This window comes from Prionailurus bengalensis, chromosome A3 (assembly GCF_016509475.1).
Source record: "Prionailurus bengalensis isolate Pbe53 chromosome A3, Fcat_Pben_1.1_paternal_pri, whole genome shotgun sequence".
Classification (NCBI taxonomy): domain Eukaryota; kingdom Metazoa; phylum Chordata; class Mammalia; order Carnivora; family Felidae; genus Prionailurus; species Prionailurus bengalensis.
The window spans coordinates 103,100,508-103,119,960 of NC_057354.1; the positions used below are offsets into that span (position 1 = coordinate 103,100,508).

At 39.5% G+C, this 19,453-nt stretch overlaps 1 protein-coding gene across 2 annotated transcripts in view; it reads right to left on the reverse strand.

Moving 5' to 3' along the window:
• Positions 1-10,771: 10,771 nt before the first annotated feature.
• Positions 10,772-19,453, reverse strand: part of ZC3H6 (zinc finger CCCH-type containing 6) — a 72,266-nt gene continuing 63,584 nt past the window's right edge. Inside the window, exons 10-12 of one of the 2 annotated variants that reach the window (XM_043603986.1) lie at positions 17,982-18,478; positions 17,186-17,428; positions 10,772-13,247 (exon numbers count right to left, since the gene is read on the reverse strand). In XM_043603986.1, coding sequence (XP_043459921.1) covers positions 11,779-13,247; positions 17,186-17,428; positions 17,982-18,478 — 2,209 coding nt within the window. In that variant the 3' untranslated portion in view covers positions 10,772-11,778. The remainder of the gene's footprint in view (positions 13,248-17,185; positions 17,429-17,981; positions 18,479-19,453) is intronic. The other variant, XM_043603987.1, reaches the window with a different exon arrangement.

Here is a 19,453-nt window from a genome sequence, read left to right on the forward strand (position 1 = left end):
CCCTGAGATGGGCAGCCCAGAGTGGGGAGTGACTCTTAGGCTGAAATAGGCTCACATTGTAGAACCTTCTACATGGGGGTTGGGCAGGTGCGGAGGGGTGGGGGGTGGGGGGCAGGGGCTAGGCCTTGCACAGAGCTGCCTTGGCAGTCCTCCCAGTGAGGGGGAATGTCCCTGGGCCCCTGGTGAGGCTGATCCCCTGGGAATGATACTTCAGTTTCTGGGCTTAGAAGGAACATCACATATAGACTGTGGGAGGAGGGGGAAAAACATCGATGCCCTGTTAGCTTAAGCCTTTATTAAGGTGTTGCAAAGTGAGAACAGTATCAGTTATGCAGGAAGCCAGGTACTGAAAGATGTGTAGGTTACACTGGGGAGGTCAGTCAAGTTCAAGGTATGGGGAAACTGAAGTTTGTGTTAGCCTGGGATGAGCTCCCTATAAGGACTGGTTTGCGTGGCTACTTGAAGATTGGTTTGCATTTTCTAGGACTTTTATTAAACTGGAATCATGTAGGGGCGCCTGGGTGGCGCAGTCGGTTGGGCGTCCGACTTCAGCCAGGTCACGATCTCGCGGTGCGTGAGTTCGAGCCCCACGTCAGGCTCTGGGCTGATGGCTCGGAGCCTGGAGCCTGCTTCCGATTCTGTGTCTCCCTCTCTCTCTGCCCCTCCCCCGTTCATGCTCTGTCTCTCTCTGTCCCAAAAATAAATAAACATTGAAAAAAAAAAATTAAACTGGAATCATGTAATAGTGTTCTTTCCTACACCCCCCCCCCCCCCCGCCTTCTTTCCTTCAGCATGATCACTGCAAGATGATCCTTTTCAGATGCTCAGGACTCTTGGCCATACTTAGGTCCCAAGATTTCCTCCTAGGTTTTCTTCTGAAAGTTGGATGTAGAGATTTATCCATTTTATTTATCTTCTTAAATAACCAACTTTTGGTTTTATTGACTTTCTTTTCTAGATTTCTGTTTTCTACTTCATGGATTCCTTCTCTTTAATATTTCTTTTTTTTTTTAATGTTTTACTTATTTTTGAGAGAGAGAGAGAGCACATGTGAGTGGGGGAAGGGCGGGGAGAGAAGGGGACAGAGGATCTGAAGTGGGCTCTGTGCTGACAGCAGTGAGCCCAATGTGGGGCTGGAGCCCATGAACCAGGAAATCATAACCTGAGCCAAAACCAAGAGACACTGAACTAACTGAGCCACCCAGGTGCCCCTCTTTGATACTTGTTATCATGACTTTGCGCTTAACTTGTTCTCCTTTTCAAGTTTCTGCATGTGCAGCCAGAGATCATTATTCTGTAGCATTCTTTTCTATTACAGGCTTTTACTGCTGTGATTTCTAAGCACTACTTCAGCATTTGCCTCCAATTTTTATGGTTTTCTTTTTCATACATTCTAATTTCCTTTTTGAATTCTTTGTTGACCATGGATTATTTGCAACTGTGTCATTTAGTTTCAAAGTATTTGGGGGGAATTTCCAGGTATTTTTTTGTGTTTTGATTTCGGATTTAATTCCTTTGTGGTCAAAAGACATTCTTTGTATTATTTGAATCCTTTTAAGTTTACTGAGCTTTGTTTTGGGGCCTGGGGTATAGTTTATCTGGATAAATGTTCCACGTGCAGTAGGGAAGAATGTACATTCTGCTGTTGGTAGGTGGAGTCTTCTATGAACACCAGCTGGGGCAAGTTGATCGACTCTGTTGTTCAAGTTTTCCATGATGTTCCCTGATGTTCATTCTACTTTTTCCATGCATTTTGAGCGAAGGGTATTGAAATCTGCAACTAGAAGTGTGAATTTGCCTGTTGGGTTTAATCTCTGTTAAGGGTGACTGTCCTATGCTGCCTGGGGTCCAACTCTGAACTCTATTGTTTTGTATGTTTCATCTGGCTGTTCTAGGGATGAAGGGTGTGTGTGTGTGTGTGTGTGTGTGTGTGTATAACCTAGCCTCTGTTACTCCCTCTTGGCCAGCAGGGGAAGTACTTGTTTCTCTTTTCAAACTACCTTTTCTCTGGCTCATGTTTGAGTCTCCTTTTTCAGAAACATTCCCTGGGTCTTCTCCTGCTATTCAGAACCCAGTTCCAAGAAATATTAGTCTATCACTGCTGTTTTGTTTCCTTACCATCCACCAATCCTTCAAAACTCTGGCTTCATTTTTCATTTTTTTTCCAATTTGTCAGATGCAATGGGCTCTTCTCCAAATTTGGTCTCCCTGAGTTCTTGACTGGTCCAACTCCAGGGACCTCTTCCTTCTTGACACTCCTCCGTGGGCCTCCTCTCTGCAGTTTTCCCCTTTGCTGACTGCAGCTTTTTATTCCCTTTGCTCCCTTCCCCCACCTCCACCTGTTCTCTCCTCCACATTGTCACCCTTTATCCTCTCTAATTTGCAATTTTGTTTAGGTCTCTTTGTGGCTTCAAATCCTTTGCCCCAAGCACAGGGGAGCCAGGAGCCAGACTGCTGCCGGCTCTTTGGCCCTTGCTGAAGAACCACTGCACCGTCAGAGCAAAGCGTTTTAAGGATAGGCTTGTAAGCTTCAGGCATCCGGTCTCTACCCCAGTGCCGTGGTGGGGAGGGAGAGCCCTTCCCAGTTGCTCCAGACAGTTGGGAGGGGAGGCTTTTGGAAAGGCCTGTGAGGGAGACAGGTACCAGTTTGAGGGTGGGGTGAAGCTGGGTTGAATCTTGCCACAAGGATGGGATCTGTATCGTGTGTGTCTCATCCGTTCACCCCTGACACCTAGCATGGAGCCCCAAAGCGTTCAGTGTTAGAGGTGTGCGAGGGATGGGTTTGCTACTCCATCTGTGAGCGGTTATCCAACATGGCCTCCAGATGGCGATCAGACTCAGCTGTCCTGCCTGTAAGGGGCTGAAACACGTACAGGACCAGTTCCTCCCTGGAAGAGAGGGAGCATTGCAGCATTGGGTCCTTCTCCAAGCACCCTGTGGCTCAGCGGCCACGAGAAGTGGCACCCGGCCACTGTAGTTACATGCTTCCTGCATCTCAGTCTCCTCCATTCAACTGTAAACTCCAAGCCCATTTGCCCCATTTGCGTCTGAATCCCCAGAGCCTATTGTGGAGCCTGACAAAGGATAGGTGCTTAGTATTTGCTGAATGAATACATAAAGCATAGGTGGTTATTCACAACTAGCTAAAATATCTTCCTGGTAAAAATATTGCACAAAGCACAGAAAAACTAGGCAATCTCCCCATTTTTCTTGTATGTGTGTATATATATGTATACACACGCACACAGAAATATAATTCACAGCAGTGAAGCTCCAGGTTTATAGAATAAGCCCCACTTCCTGTCTTCCAGGATATTTCTTGGTTTTAAATTCTGGATTGGAAGCAGGGCTATGTGTTGACCTCCTGATAATTTCTAAAGATCTCACTCCACTGGGCACCTGAGTGGCTCAGTCAGTTAAGCAAGCATCTGACTTTGCTCAGGTCATAATCTCATGGTCCGTGGGTTCAATCCCCACGTCCGGCTCTGTGCTGACAGCTCAGTCTGGAGCCAGCTTCGGATTCTGTGACTCCCTCTCTCTCGGCCCCTCCCCTGCTCACACTGTGTCTCTCTCTCTCAAAAATAAACATTAAAAAAAAATTAAAGATCTCACTCTAGTGTAGTAAAGGCACCCAATCTTCCACACTGTGTATGTACACATATATTTATGCATGTGTTTCTATGCATGTGTAAAATATAAAGTTATGTAATTATTCATTATACACATTATGACAGTATTTAATAATGTTGCTTTCAAAATAAACATTTCACCTTTACAATCTCTTGTAATATTTTGAAACCAAAATTCAAGTCTCGAACTTTTTTGTAGACTTTTGACAAGGCTGTGGGAGCTGGAAGCGTGCCACCCGTGTGGATAAAGGCCTCTGATCTGCAATTCCAGTCTGTCACGTCCTAGCGATTATTGAGGGAGCTCCTGCTGAGGAACAGAAACCCAGAAACCACTCGAGGTCCTGGGGAAATAGAGGCAAATAGAATAAGAGCTCACAGTGCAACAGAGGACAAATTCTCAGCTCATTCGCAGACAGCACAATTAGTTCTCTGCTGATACAGGGGTGTGACAACCAGAGGGGGGAAGGCACTGGAAAAGAATCCTGGAATGCAAAGCCACGGAGTTTGGACTTTTTGTGCAGATAAGGGAAACCCTGGAGGGCTTTTAAGGCAATGAGTGAAAGGATGATAGCTGCATTGTACGATGAACTAACTGGTTGCTTGCGGCGTGGAGGATTCAGATGTGGGCTCTCGCACTCCGTTCGCGTTCCTTTGAGGTGATTCAGCTGTGGGATCTGGCACCCCACCCCAACGTCAGCCAGAATGTCTCCACTTTCATCCAGTTTGCACACTGGGGTTTTGCATACATTTTTCATTCGGGAAATGTAGGATATAAAAGCAGTCTATCCTATCCATCTCTGTAACCCAACACCTACTAGCATATGCTGACTGTTCAAACAATCTTTCTCAAATGAGTGATGGATCCCAATTTTGTCTATGAGGAAGGTGATGCTCTGGGAAGTCCCAACTCGCCCAGTGTTGCACTGCTCAGGAGAGTATGCTCCAGGACGAGATTGCTAGCTCTCAAAGACTTTTCCACAGAGTTGCTCAATAAGTAAGTCCAGGAATCTACAAGTCCCCCTTATTCAAGACAGTGTGTCCTTGGCCACTGAACATATTAGAACAGAAACCAGAAAACATCTTTTAATGAAGCTTCCGGGCCTTTGAGGGAGTCATGATTAGTCACTTCTTTGTTGCTCCTATCTCAAAGGGAAGTGCATACCCCATTGTTCTGAGCCCTCCCTCTGTGATGAGGTCCCACTCTGGTCCTGAGGGGTCCTGTTCTGCTCTAAGCAGTCCATTTGCTAGCAACCTCTTGGATTCGATCCTTTAATAGAAAATTGTGAGCTAGGGGCGCCTGGGTGGCTCAGTCGATTTAAGCGTCTGACTTCGGCTCAGGTCGTGATCTCACAGTCCGTGAGTTCGAGCCCCGCGTCGGGCTCTGTGCTGACAGCTCAGAGCCTGGAAACTGTTTCAGATTCAGTGCCTCCCTCTCTCTCTGACCCTCCGCCATTCATGCTCTGTCTCTCTGTCTCAGAAATAAATAAACGTTAGAAAATTAATGTGAGCTCATCTAAGAGATACTTACATGTCCAGAATGCCAGCAGTCTCAGGAAATAGAGGACTTCAGATGCTACTAACCTGTGTGGCTAAGTGAAGCACAATCTCTGTGCCTCTGATACACTGAAGGACTACCATCTCTTTCTTTCAGGAAGGCCTGGGATGGGGTCCATTTGTAAGTTCTCATACGAGTACATGCTCCCCTGTATTCTGTCTTTAAAGGAAGAAGATGTATTAAAGAAAAGCAACACAGTGCTAGACATATATTATTAGAAACATTTTTATTTAAAGTCAGACAATAGAAAGGTATGACAGGAAAAAATTACAGAAACTTGCAACAACAGAAGGTAACTTGGAAAGTTATTAGTAAATGAAAAGAAATAATATTCCTGATTTTACCAAATGATTTGTTAGTCTTTAAGTAGAATAATTTATCAGTTTAGCAAAATACACCCTGCTGGTATCTTTTGAACAGACAGTATAGTTAATTTACTAAATTGGTATCTACTAAAACCTTGCAAAGTAAAACAGTCAAGGCAGCATTTCCCCAACATTTGAGATACAACTGGGGGAAATTAAATAATAACATTAGAAATTTTTGTTTTGTTTTAAAATCCCACCTCATTCTGAATAGGTTGAACCTGTGTTTTGGCCCACAGATGGTACTTGGATACCTGATAAAAAATGGATGATCATAAGTCTGAACACAAACCGCTCCTCCCCCACCCCAATCCCAAACCCCGCCTCCAAACACAGACACACACTGAATCCTAGGACACAAGTGCCATCAATGCCTTAGTCATGTGCAAGCATAGAAGCCCTGGACTGAAAACAAAAGGACCTGGGCCGCGGAAACCTGGATCTACACTGAGCCCTTTCTGAATCCTGGGTGGGGGAGCCGTGGATTTAGGGTCAGGAATGTAAAATTCTTTTTAAAACTTTGGCAAGTATACAAATGACTATTTCTTGATTGTCACTTTTATAAGGAAATATCATTCTACCTTCTGAAAAGATATTCTCCTATCTTATTTGACTTCCCTCTCAAACAAATGGAAGGCAAACTTCTGTAAAACAGAGGTGGACGAAAACCTCTAGTAACAATGATTAGTTCATTATTTTTCACTTTCTCTATTTAAAAAGCATATAAAACGTATAGTCTATCGCTGACAACTAATACGAAAATATTGCTCATAATGGAGGTCTGGGAATAACATGGCTAGTTGTTTTTGGGGGGGAGGCTCTATATAATTAATTGTTTTACAATAAACTATGTATCAGACCTCTGACAAAATAGTATTAGCTAATGCAAATTTTACTGCTCCTCTTAACCTTAATACCCTCACAGAGGTATTAAAATTAGTAATGAGCAAGGAAGTGTGGGGTCTGATAATTCGGAGCTAATATTTTTCTAAAATGCTATATTAGCTATATATTAACTTCTTCTGACAAATTTAAAGTTTTCAAGACAAGAGATTCAAGGAAAAACAAGGCTATAAAATAGAGAAATAGATTTTCTCTATGCCCACAATGATTTTGCCCACTGCAACACATGATTGTTCTATTCCAAAGGGTAATGAAGGGTATTAAGCAACATGCAGGACCCAATATAGAGTCCAATTCATGACATTAAAGGATAAATCACCTTTCAAGGTGTTGGGATAAAGAAAAATTTTAATGTTATTGGAATTTCACCAGGTGGGGTATAACTTCATAATTGTGGTTGATATTTTAAGAACAGGAAGAGAGAAATTAGACAAATATATTGTAAAATAAAAAGAGGTCTCTGATTCTGCAGTTCTTTCTGGTTACAGAAAGAATCCTTCATAGATCTACAGGAATAAATTATTGACCAATTCAAATTTCTACCATGAAGTAGTAAAGTTAACTTATAAAACTGGAGGGCTCTTGGAGTTATGAATTATTGTAGAAACGTTAAGCTGCCATAACCCTACCTTTACATTGTTTGGTTGGGAGATGGGGAGGGGAAACAAAAAAGAGAAGGTAGGTACCTTGTGTCCACTGAAGGAGGTATACTTTATGAATTGTACTCTTGGACACAATCATGGAGTGGCTCTGCCACATGAAAATCTAAACTTGGATGGATACTGGGAAGCAATTAACAAAGCACCCACCTGTGTGCCTAGAACTAGGCTTGTTGCTGTGGGGAAACAGCAAAGTAGGGAGGCACATACCGGTCTTGCCTCCAAAAGCATAAAATACAATTTAAAATGTGCTTTTTATTTCTTATTTAAAAATTAGAAATTCTAAATATTATGTTGATGTTAACCTAAAGTCCTTTCTTAGGTCTGTATCCTTTCCAAGAAAAGAAGGTTAATACAGGCTTTGTTACAACTGGCAGATACTGCTGATAAATAGCATACTCAAAACAAAACCCCAGCAAAAACAAACAAAACAAAACAAAAGCCCAGCAATTTGGTGATTGGTAGCTACTGAAACTGGTTCTGTAAATCACATTAAACACTTTGGGTAAAGACATTCCATAAATGCTAAACAATAAACACACACGTGAGGAAAACAGCTCTAGACACTCAAGCCCTGTTTGGTTACATTTTGTTAAAGCTTACATTTCCTAAACTAAGCCTTATTTAAACTAAGTTTACTAACGACTTACATACCCTACTAGACTTAATTTTGACCATTATGTGATCAAACACTGCCAACCCATTTCTGAAAAGATAATTACAGCTCTTCATTTTGGATATTCACAAAAAGCCCAATTACTGAAATGTGCAGGGGCCCTATCAGCCGACCCTGTGACTGCACACAACCCCTCCAAGTTACAGCCTTGAGCGCAGACCACCCCTCTGAGACACAGCCCTTACGCCCAGAAGGGTGAACTCGGGGAGAACATCTCCACCTTAAGACTCTGTGTTGTGCAACTGGAAGGATTTTGACAAGACCTCACATTTAGGTCCCCAGGAAGTGCCAAACTTAAAATTGCCGTGAACAAAGGAAAATGACACCTTTATCAAGCAAGTGGGCACTCGGAAATACCTCTGTGTCATGTGCTTGCAGAAATACATACTAAGAAATGGGAGTAAACATCTCTGTTGTTTCTAAGGCCAATGGCTTTTATAATGAATAAATGGGCCACTTTGCCCACAGCACACATGCTATAATTGAAGCAAACATACCATGCAATATGGACTGTCAGCATTTTTAACCCTCTATCAATATCCAACTTGTACAAAATGGGCAGAGCGGTCAGATCTTGAGTAGACACTACAAGTCCATAAAGCTCTAAAATAGGAAAGTCCTATGTCTTACTAACACACAAAATGTTAAGGGGGAATTGCTAACTTCATGGGTTAATATTCTACAAAATAACTTCTTACACAATTCTATTGTGTCTTTAATGTATATCATCTGAGATTTCATAAAACTGGTAAACCACACAAACCGTGTTACTTTAGAATTTGTACAGCTAAATGCACCCTAGTGGAAGTATAATGATTATGTCTGCAAAAGTTATAAACCAATTTTACATTTTAAAATGCTTTAAAATAATAATTCATTCACTATATCAAATCTATGAGCAGTCAAAATTATACCCATTTCACAGATAAGGAACTGGACATTGAGAAAAAAAATCCATATATCAATTTAGAACAATATGAATTCATGGTCCTTAAACCCCCTAGCCCTCTTAAGTTCTCCTTTCCTTCTCTCTCTTCTAATTAATTCAGCAAAGCGGCTTATATGTAAGCTTATGCAGGATTTCTTTACTAATCAACTATTCTTCCACTCTTAAAATAAGTAGGACTAGCAAGGAAAACTACTATTTAAAATCCTTATGGCAAGTTAAAAAGACAAATAGAAACCTAAGCAAATCTAATCTACTTAGGCTGTTTTGCTCGCACCCTAATTCTGGGGTTTGGTACATATAGCTGGGTAACAGAGGGTCCCTACAGAAGCAGACCTAATTGATGAAGCAGAATTTGAAATCACTCCAATGTTTGGTTTTCTTTCAGGGTTCAGAATGAGGTCCTAACTGGGAAAGCTCCAGAGACAGGAGTTTTGGGCAAAGACTAAACAAGATATGGGAAAGTAGTTGCCCAATCTAAATTATGGTCACCTGGGTATTCCAATGTAACACCCTGATATATCCCATTCCACTCAACGTCACAGTAAATAGGGATAAACCTTCTGCCACAAACCAGTATGAATAGTTAAGTTACATCTCAGTGAGTCTCATCCAGACTCTTTTAGGACACAAGTTACCTCTGTTATCTGTAAATGTTTGGCTTATAAGAATAGGGACATAAAGTACTTTCCAGTGTGCTGGTGTAAATCAACTTACATGGATTCTAACAAACACCGATTCATCTTAAAGGAGGTTATTCATCAGCGGAAATGGGTTACTTATTAGATTTTGGTGAGAAAAAGGAAAAAATAAGATTAAGATAATCTAAGTTGACAGGATACAATAGGATATCCCTTAAGCTAAAGTTATCTCAATTAAAAAAGACCACAAATTAAAATCATTATTTTAAACATAAATATAAAATTTTCATATAAAATATATTGTTAAATTTTAAACTAAGTCCACACTTTCTTATAAAATAGCTTCTAGGACACTAGCTGAGATAATAGGGGCTCAAAAATACTGAGCAAGTGAACATTTTAACTTGCATTAATGATATTTAAACCTTACTTTTTAATTAATAGTTCAACATCTCTTGGTAAAAAGGATCTTCTGTTAAGAATTTGGATTCTATTTTGATCCTTAACAAGCCAAATTATCTTTTTTGTATGATATTTAAAATATAAATAGCATTACTTAATATAATTATAAAATACACAAGGGAATTAGAGATTTGCTAAAATTATCCATTTAATTACTAAAATTCAGCAATTTTACTGATTTTTTCCCTGAAAAAGGAGTACTACATATATGTATGTGTGTATAATAAAGTTCATGTGGATAGGAAACCAGAAAATACTTTCTATGGTGGCTTTAAAGTACATTTTTAACCAAAAATGTTATCCAGAGCCATGTTAGGCAACAATGTAACCAAAGTATAAATAGTAGAAATTCATATCCCCTCAAACAACTGTCCTTCCACTTAGAACACAATGAACTTCTTCAGTAAGCAGAGTTGTTGTTCACTTAGCTGCAACTCCATTTAAGCATGGAATCAAAGCAAAACAAAAACAAAAAAGTGAAGAAGTGAATAGAAAAAATATGCATTAATAGTTAACATATGCTATCTAAGTGTTAGGTTCCTACAGAAATATTTTGCTATGTTTTTAAAATCACTTTTCAAGGGTAGCTGTTTTCATCCAAGGATCGATTTCCCCCACTTTCATTATCTTTTATAATGAAATGCTCTGTTTTCAAGTTACTTATTGGAGTTGTTACCAACAAACACTGTCACACACATCCAGTTCAAGATATGAATATTAGTGTAATACTTAGTTTCTGTTATAAATAATATATGTATAAAACAAATAGGGCTGCCATTACTTATATACTGCAATAAATACACAAGAATGAATACAAATTAGTTTTCATAAAAATACAATTTCTAGCCAACTTAGGAGATTTCCAATCTATGAGGACATTAAATACTGTAAATACCAGGCAGTCTCCTCTGTTACAGAATGCCAGTCAGGAGAGATCTGAAAGAGATTCTTTATTGGTAGCCATATACAGTTGATTATACCATCTCTGTGTTTTCTTGCTATTTAAGAAAAAATATAGAACCTGGACATTTAAAACATTATCAATGCAATAATCACTACAGACTGTCACTGGATCTATTAAAATTTTGTTAAAAATTACCAAAGTCGTGATGAATACAATTATTGCAGCTACATCATTTGAAAAAGTAATATAAATTATGCTGCTAAAGACAAAAAACATCGAAACACATAAACATCACAATGTAACACAGCAATAACTCATAACTATTTAATATGAAAAACTAAATTTAAAAAGTTATGTTAGAGAACTTGGGAATTTTCCACTTTAGCAAAAACAATCTATGTATCTCCAACTTCTATGATACAGTATACAATAAAATACTTTTAAAAGATAGGACATTCAAATGCTTCATTTACACAAATAATATTGCCAATACTAATAAAAGTGATGCCCTTAAACATGAACTGCTCTGCTAATTGTGATTTTAAAAATGTTTTCTTTACTTAATTTTACATTTTAGTTAGCAGTTAGCATTACATATTAATCAGTTCTGGGTTGACAAATAGAGAAGATCCTAGTCAAAATACTGTTGCTCAAAAGTAATGTACATCATATTGCTTGAAACTAACAACCATATAAAAGTGGTAATCGTTTATCTAAACATTGATTATGAAAGACAACTGGCATATATTTGGGCAGAGTGTTGAGTTCATGATGGTTTATTTACGATAAAATTACTTCTACCGAAGCTAACATGATAGATAAGTTTCTATGTCAATTACTACAGTCTCTTAAAGTTATAAAAATATTATATAAAATACCACAGGCTTTAGAGGATATAACTTCATGTGGTTCTGATACTAGCAGCTGAAAAGTATTTATAATTTAAAAATAAATAAACTATAGAGGTAAACCAGTTACAAAACAGCAGAGGACTGCAATAGTCACAAGAGTGAAAAGAACTGCTTAATTACACAATAGCTAACAAAATGGTGAAGCAGTTGGATCAAAAGTTTTAAAAACCTCTTTCAGAGATTTGTCATCTGGTTCTTTACCGGGATCATTTTCTGGGGTGGGACTCATCTGTCCTGGCTGTCTTGACTGCCTTGGATCGCTGTACTGGGGTCTAATTAAGCCTGTTAATGCCTGAATAGGAAGACTGTGCACTGCTGGCACCTGAACCACACCAGAACTCCTGAGATTATCTGCCTGTGGGTCAACTGGCCCATCAACAGTGACTTCCACGTTTGGACTGGTTTTCTGTGGCGGGACTGCCTCTCCGGGAGAAGGTTCATTTTTGTCACTACTTTTTAAACTACCACTTTTTTTCTGGTTCTCTGCATTTTCTGTTGCTAGCTCTGATGTAGATGATGAACCATGCTCCCTAGGGTCATACAAACTAATGCCACTAAGAACTGAACTTGGAGTTCCCAGTGGAAGGCCAGCTGAAGAGGAGAGTTTAGGGGCATATGGAGGCAAGGCCCCGGGACTAGAATTGCTAGTTATTGCCCCTGAGGGCTGTGATGAACCAGGGTTTGATCTGGTTAAGTGAGGGGCACTCTTTAATGTATGTGAATCCTTTGTAACTGCCTGATGAGACTCTGTACCATGCTGTCTATGAAGTCTAGGATCAAAATTTTTTTGTAGCCTAGGATCTCCTAACTTACTTCCTGAACTATGTAAGTCCCCAAATTGTTCTAGGTAGCCTTCTCTGTTTGTTGTGTTAATTTTGGCTTTGGCTGCTAATTTTGAATCAATGGGCATGGTGTTTTGATGAAGATCGCTTTTTGTATTCCATAACCTACTGAGCCTCTGGTCAGCTATAAGAGGGGGTAGAGGTAAATTGATTGAAGATACTGGGTCAGGTTTAGGTAAGGGGACTGGAAGTAAGTCTTCTGGAGCCCACACGATGTGTTTTGCAAAGTTGGGTTTGGTTAGGATAATATCCATTTTAATGTGACTGAACTGTCTCAGTTGTGACCTTGGATCCTGGAGCATTATACCAGGGGAAGAATCCAAAGGTATTAAGAAAGCTTTTTCTCTCAATTCTCTTTCTGTATCTTCATCATCATCATCTCCTCTTTTGTGTTTGACAGAGCCAGCATTTGCATGGTGTGAATCAAACTTTGTTCCACCAACAGAAGATCCTGTGTGACTACTTCCATTCCCTCTTAATTTTCTGGGATCCCATGCAAGTCTAAGATCCAGCGGGGCAGACTCAGAAGCTTTTCTCATGTCTTGCCTTGGGATAGTACGAAGTCTAGGGTCAACAACTTGGTTTCCTTTACTTTTCTCTTTAGCAAGTCTTGGATCAGTAGGAGTGCTGAGCTCTGTGGAAGGTTGTTGCTGATTCCTTAAAGTTTCTGTTTGTTTCTGTAATGTTTTCAGTATTGACTTGACACTGCTTCCTTCTTCCTCTTCACTACTGGAATACCAGTTAACAGTATCATCTAAATGTAGACAAAAACTTATTGTAAAGAATGAAACATTCATATTTGGCCTTAATTGAGATAATTTAAAAAACACATGCTATTTCTGAAATAAGTGTAGTCTAACTTCAAGAAAATGCATCATAGAAATGCCAGAGTTTCAACACTGGAACAAAATTAGATGTGGGATGACAATGATCAATTTAGTCGTTATACTCCATAAAGAAAGAAGTGTGATACTAGAATATGTGTAATGTCCTTCCAGCCAGGAGAAAGTCAGAACCTTTCATTCCGACTGGCCAAAGTGTGTGTGGTATGACAGAGTTGGGTAAGAAGAGAAATACTCTTGGAAAAGAACACCAAATGTTTTGGATCTCTTTAATTCAAGTAATTCAGGTTTCATAGCTCTGGATTTATCTTTTTTTTTTTTTTTTTTTTTTTTTTTTAGTCTGGATTTATCAAGATAACAAGGGAGAAATACTTTTTAAAAATCTGGAAAGAAAACAAAAACACTAATAGTACTGGTTAAGGAAGCAATAGGAGCTGACCAAGTGAGGGATGACGTAGAGATTTTTCATTTATAGCTTATTATATTTTTAGATGCTTGACATATGTGAATATATTAGCTATTTAAACATTTAAAATTAAAAGTAACAAAACTAACATCCTGAAATCTATACACTTTATGGGAACACTTCAGACCTTACTCCTAGTCTATTTAACCTTAGTGTGTTAGATACACTGTTAAGAAGCTTAACTATCAGAGGTATTCTCTCTAGTAGTACAGAAGAGATTATAAACTGATGCTGCAGAAGGGGAGTCTCCTTCCTTTCCATTAAAACAACATACATTAACTCTGAATTGGTTACACACATACACTCATACACACACACTCATACATACATATACATACTAGAATATCTTGGATGAATAGAATATTGTAAATATTCTCATTTTACCTCATTTCATTTCATTAATGTGTTTCTATTACATGGAACTTCAGTGTTACACATTTAGTTTGAACAGAGCTTGCAAAACAAGTACTGAAATTTAGGCTGAAAAGTGTGGTTTATTTATTTTTTTTTTTAAACTTTTTTTTTCAACGTTTATTTATTTTTGGGACAGAGAGAGACAGAGCATGAACGGGAGAGGGGCAGAGAGAGAGGGAGACACAGAATCGGAAGCAGGCTCCAGGCTCTGAGCCATCAGCCCAGAGCCCGACGCGGGGCTCGAACTCACGGACCGCAAGATCGTGACCTGGCTGAAGTCGGACGCTTAACCGACTGCGCCACCCAGGCGCCCCGAAAAGTGTGGTTTAAAATTGTACAGACTGGGGCATGTGGGTGGCTCAGTCGGTTGAGTGACCAACTCTTGATTTCAGCTCAGGACATGATCTCACAGTTGGTGAACTCGAGCCCCGCTCAGGCTCTGCACTGACAGCACAGAACCTGCTTGGAATTCTCTCTCTCTCTCCTTCCTCTCTCTCTCTACCCCTCCCCTGCTCTCTTTCTTTCCCTTTCAAAATAAATAAGCGTAAGAAAAGTCTTAAAGTAAATTTCAAAAATTGTATAGATTATATCACAATGGAAAAAAGTTTTTTTTTAAAAGATTTTATTTTTTTTTTTATTTTTTTTTTCAACGTTTATTTTTGGGACAGAGAGAGACAGAGCATGAACGGGGGAGGGGCAGAGAGACAGGGAGACACAGAATCGGAAACAGGCTCCAGGCTCTGAGCCATCAGCCCAGAGCCCGACGCGGGGCGCGAACTCCTGGACCGCAAGATCGTGACCTGGCTGAAGTCGGACGCTTAACCGACTGCGCCACCCAGGCGCCCCTAAAAGATTTTATTTTTAAGTAATCCCCCTGCCCAATGTGGGGCTCAAACTTAACAACCCCAAGATCAAGAGTCGCATGCTCCACCGACTCAGCCAGCCAGGTGTCCCAACACAACTGAAAAAAGTTTTACTCATATCTCAGTGTCTGAAGAAAACTACTTTTAGGGGCGTCTGGGTGGCTGAGTCAGTTAAGCTTCCTGCTCTGGATTTTGGCTCAGGTCATGATCTCATGGTCATGAGATTGAGCCCCATGTTGGGCCCTGAACTGATGGTGGAGCCTGCTTAAGATTCTCTCCCTCCCTCTCCCTTGGGCCCTCCCCTGCTTGCGCTCTCTTCTCAATAGAAAAAAAAAGTGAGCTAGCTTTCAAAACAACAACAACAATAACAACAAAAACAACAACAACAACAACAACAACAGGCTACTTCTACATACTAGATATCTTTTCTTCTTCTCAGTGACCTCAGGAAGCCTAAAGCTTTTACCTATTGCCATTATTTTAAATACTTCTGTATAGGAATTTCACTCCTCACAGAATTTGTTACTTGATCCAAATAGGTAAGATGATCCAAATCTGATCCATATAAGGAAAATGCTATTTTATTTTGACTTTCATATCTATAAGCAATCTTAAATCCTTTTTGGAATGAGAATGAGTATATGACAGAAGGAAAGCAAACCAGTAGAGATAGCCCAATGGAAAGTAGGTATTAGATAGGAAATGACAGTTATCAGCTTTTTATCAAAGGACAGATAAACTTATAAGGGCATTAAAATTTATAAAAATGAACACAAACACAAAAAGCCTAGCTGTTCAAGATTTTTTCTGGACACGGAGAAAAAACTCTCATAAAACATCACCAATTATATAATATTATAGTACAAAATTTTATATCTAGAAAATTTGTAATTTTCTTATTTATGAAAATACAAATCTTTGTAAGACTTTATAGAAAATAATGAAAATTGTTTTTTCTTAAAATTAAGTTTTAGCACTTAAAGGAGCAAACATAAATCATACAGGAAATTAACTTATTAGGAATCCCTCGTTTCCCCATGATGTTAAATAAATGAAAAGTTAATGCTACCTTCTTTGAAAAGGCAACAAATAATGTTTATATAATAGCTTGTAGCTACCTAATGTTATCTAGTTCTACACAGTTATTTATAAATTTTATATTTAAGAGTGGGCAAATGGGCACCAGGCTGGCTCAGTTGGTGGAGAGTGTGACTCTTGGTCTGAGTCGTGTGTTTGAGCCCCACAGTGGGTGTGCAGTTAAGAAAAAGGAAATACACACACACACACACACACACACACACACACACACACACAGAGTGGGCAAACACATCAATTTTGTAATTCATAAAAATTTGATGCTTTAAGCTTTCTCTCCTTAACTGAATTAACTAATTGCTATACACTTATCAATATCAAAACCACTAGGGTAAACTTGGTGTCTCCACATAATCTTTAAAAAAAATTTTTTTTTAAATAATGTTTTTATTTATTTTTTGAGACAGAGAGAGACAGAGCATAGCAGGGGAGGGGCAGAGAGAGAGAGAGACACACACACACAGAATCTGAAGCAGGCTCCAGGCTCTGAGCTGTCAGCACAGAGCCTGACGTGGGGCTCAAACTCATGGACTGTGAGATCATGACCTGAGTCGAAGTCGGACGTTTAACCGACCAAGCCACCCAGGCGCCCCTCCACATAATCTTTTATATTAAAAAGAATACTCCTTCATAATATAGTAGAACCTGAAATACACAGCCTGTGCCCATAAAAATTTCTCTAATAACTGAGTCATTTTAAACTTGGGCTAGAAGTCAAACTTCCTGAACTGGAAGATGTCCTGTTTTTGTTCTATTTCTTTCTTCCAAACACAGGACTTATTAGCAAGTCTGCTCAGCCAGGCCTCACAATATAGCTTCCGATCAAACCCTTTGCAATTAATTACTAAAGCATGTATGGCCCTGGAAACCACAATCAATTCCAAGCAGACAGGAGCTACAAGGTAAATTGGAAATAGAATAGATAGTTTAGAGGAACTCCTTTTCCAAGTTTTAACCTATTCAAGACCGTTTCAGGAACCAAGTAATCCAAAGTAAGATGCTATCACAGCACCTGACACACCTTCTTCCTTGCTTGGTGCCCTCTGAGGTTGGGTGCTGCTTGGTTCATCTTCTTCTTGGTATTTCTGAGTAAGTCTCACAAAAAGAGCTCTCTGCACTGCAGGAAGGAGACCTGGTGCAGGCAGGGGGCCGTGGCCCGTCGTGTTGCTGCTGCCGTCAGATCCACCACCCCGGTTTGGGGAATCCTGAACAACCGGAGGCTGATGCTGGGCAAATTCAACATGCCACATGCCATCTATACACATAACACAGAAAGACACAGATGCGAATTTAGCACAGAACTCCTCTAGAGGGCACCACAGTGAGTTATAACAAATTGAAGCTCTAATACTAACTACATTTGATTACCAAATTATTATGTGATTGTAAATATTGTTTAAAACTATCTAAAGTTCTGGTGTAACCAATGTTTGGTTAAATTTAAAACACATTTTATGGTTTTGGGGGCACCTGGGTAGCTCAGTTGGTTAAGTGGCCAACCTGATTTCGGCTCAGGCCATGATCTTGTGGTTCATGAGATCGAGCCCAGTGTGGGGCTCTGTGCTGACAGGGCAGAGCCTGCTTGGGATTCTCTCTCTCCCTCTCTCTCTGTCCAACTTCATTTGTGCTCTCATGCATGCTCTCTCTCTCTCAAAATAAACTTAAAAAAAAAACATGTTTATGGTTTCAATTTCATTACATTTTACTTAGCTTTATTTAAAACATACATTCTTATGTTTTTAATGAAAGATAGATAACTCCACAAAGATTTTAAATTAAAAATGAGTTATTTCAAAAGGAAAACTTACCACCAGAGTTATTGGGTGGCTGGAAATTATGTACAACATGCTGTGAATAGTAATTATCATAAAACTCGGCTGGGTTTTGTACGGACTCGTAACTGGTGTTGAGCTGCATTTCACCAGTACTTTGCAGGTATGACGAACTTGGAGAACAGTGATTCTCTCTAGGTACTTTCATCATGTGTTCTGGAAAGCCCGGGCAATGGTAAGCACCACTCATACTTGGTGGTGTCAAAGGTGGATCTGGTTGAACAAGTACTCCAGCTTGACTGTGAGGACCTAAAATTCCAGGTGGACCAGGTGGCAAAGGTGGGCTGTGCGGCACGGCTGCACACGGATGATGTCCGGGGGAGCCTGGGTGCATCACAGGACTATTATGTCCCTGAGACATATTGGGTCCAGGACCTGGACTTGATCCAGAACTATAGATATGTTGAGGATGTGGACTGCCTTCCTGAAATTGTGGTCCTGGTGGTGAGGCACTATTATAAAATGCTGGTGGCCTGTAGACAGAAGGAATATTTCTTAGCTCAAAGAAAGAGGCAAGTAAGAATGTTACATTTTTAAGTATTGGTTGAATGTGCTTTTCTATATCAGAACGTGTTTTTAAGAAGCAGTTTATTCCATATTATCTCCAAGTGAAAACACCAATACATGCATCTTGCTTTCATTTTCAGCTCATAGTCTTAACTGCCACTCACTATCACCTGTTCTAAAACTTACTCAGAGATATTTTGAAAAATACAGAAAAGTACAAAAATAAGTAAGAATCACCTCTAATCCCACCACCCAAAGATAAATTTTTCTTTATTAGTTCTCTCCTAGTCTAGGCATACACAGATCTTTTTGAATACATAATGAAATTAAAATTATACTATATAAACATACAACTTTTCAATTTCTGATTGATTACTGGTGGCATATAAAAAGACCTTTAGGTTTTGACTATTGTACTTCTTTCTGGATATCTTACTAATTTAACTACTATTTCTAATAGTTTTGGCAGTTGGTTCCTTCAGGATTACTGAGGAAAACTGCCTAAATAATGGCCTGTCTCTCCAGGCCATTTTATATCTTTATATCTATTATATCTTTCTCTTTTTGCATTGACGAGGATCTGATCTACAGTATTAGCCAACAGTGCACATACCTGTCTTCTTCTTGACCTTAATAGAAATAATTTTAATGGTTCACATTAACTATGATGTTTCTTATAGAGTTCTTGTTCCTCATTTGCTGACATCTCACTGTTAGGGATCCCTGAGTGTTCAGGGTTAAAAGAACAATCAACAATAGGACTTAAGGCCCAGGTGCACAGACCCTGCGATGTGGGTAGCAAGGCTGGAATGGTGGTGTTAGAAAATGCAGATCTGGATCCAGCTTATCCAAAGATTTTCCTCTACTAGCCCAAGGAAATATTTCTCTAAAAGAACTAAATATTCTTAAGCCATGCTAATGCCACTATCTGAAGGTGTTAT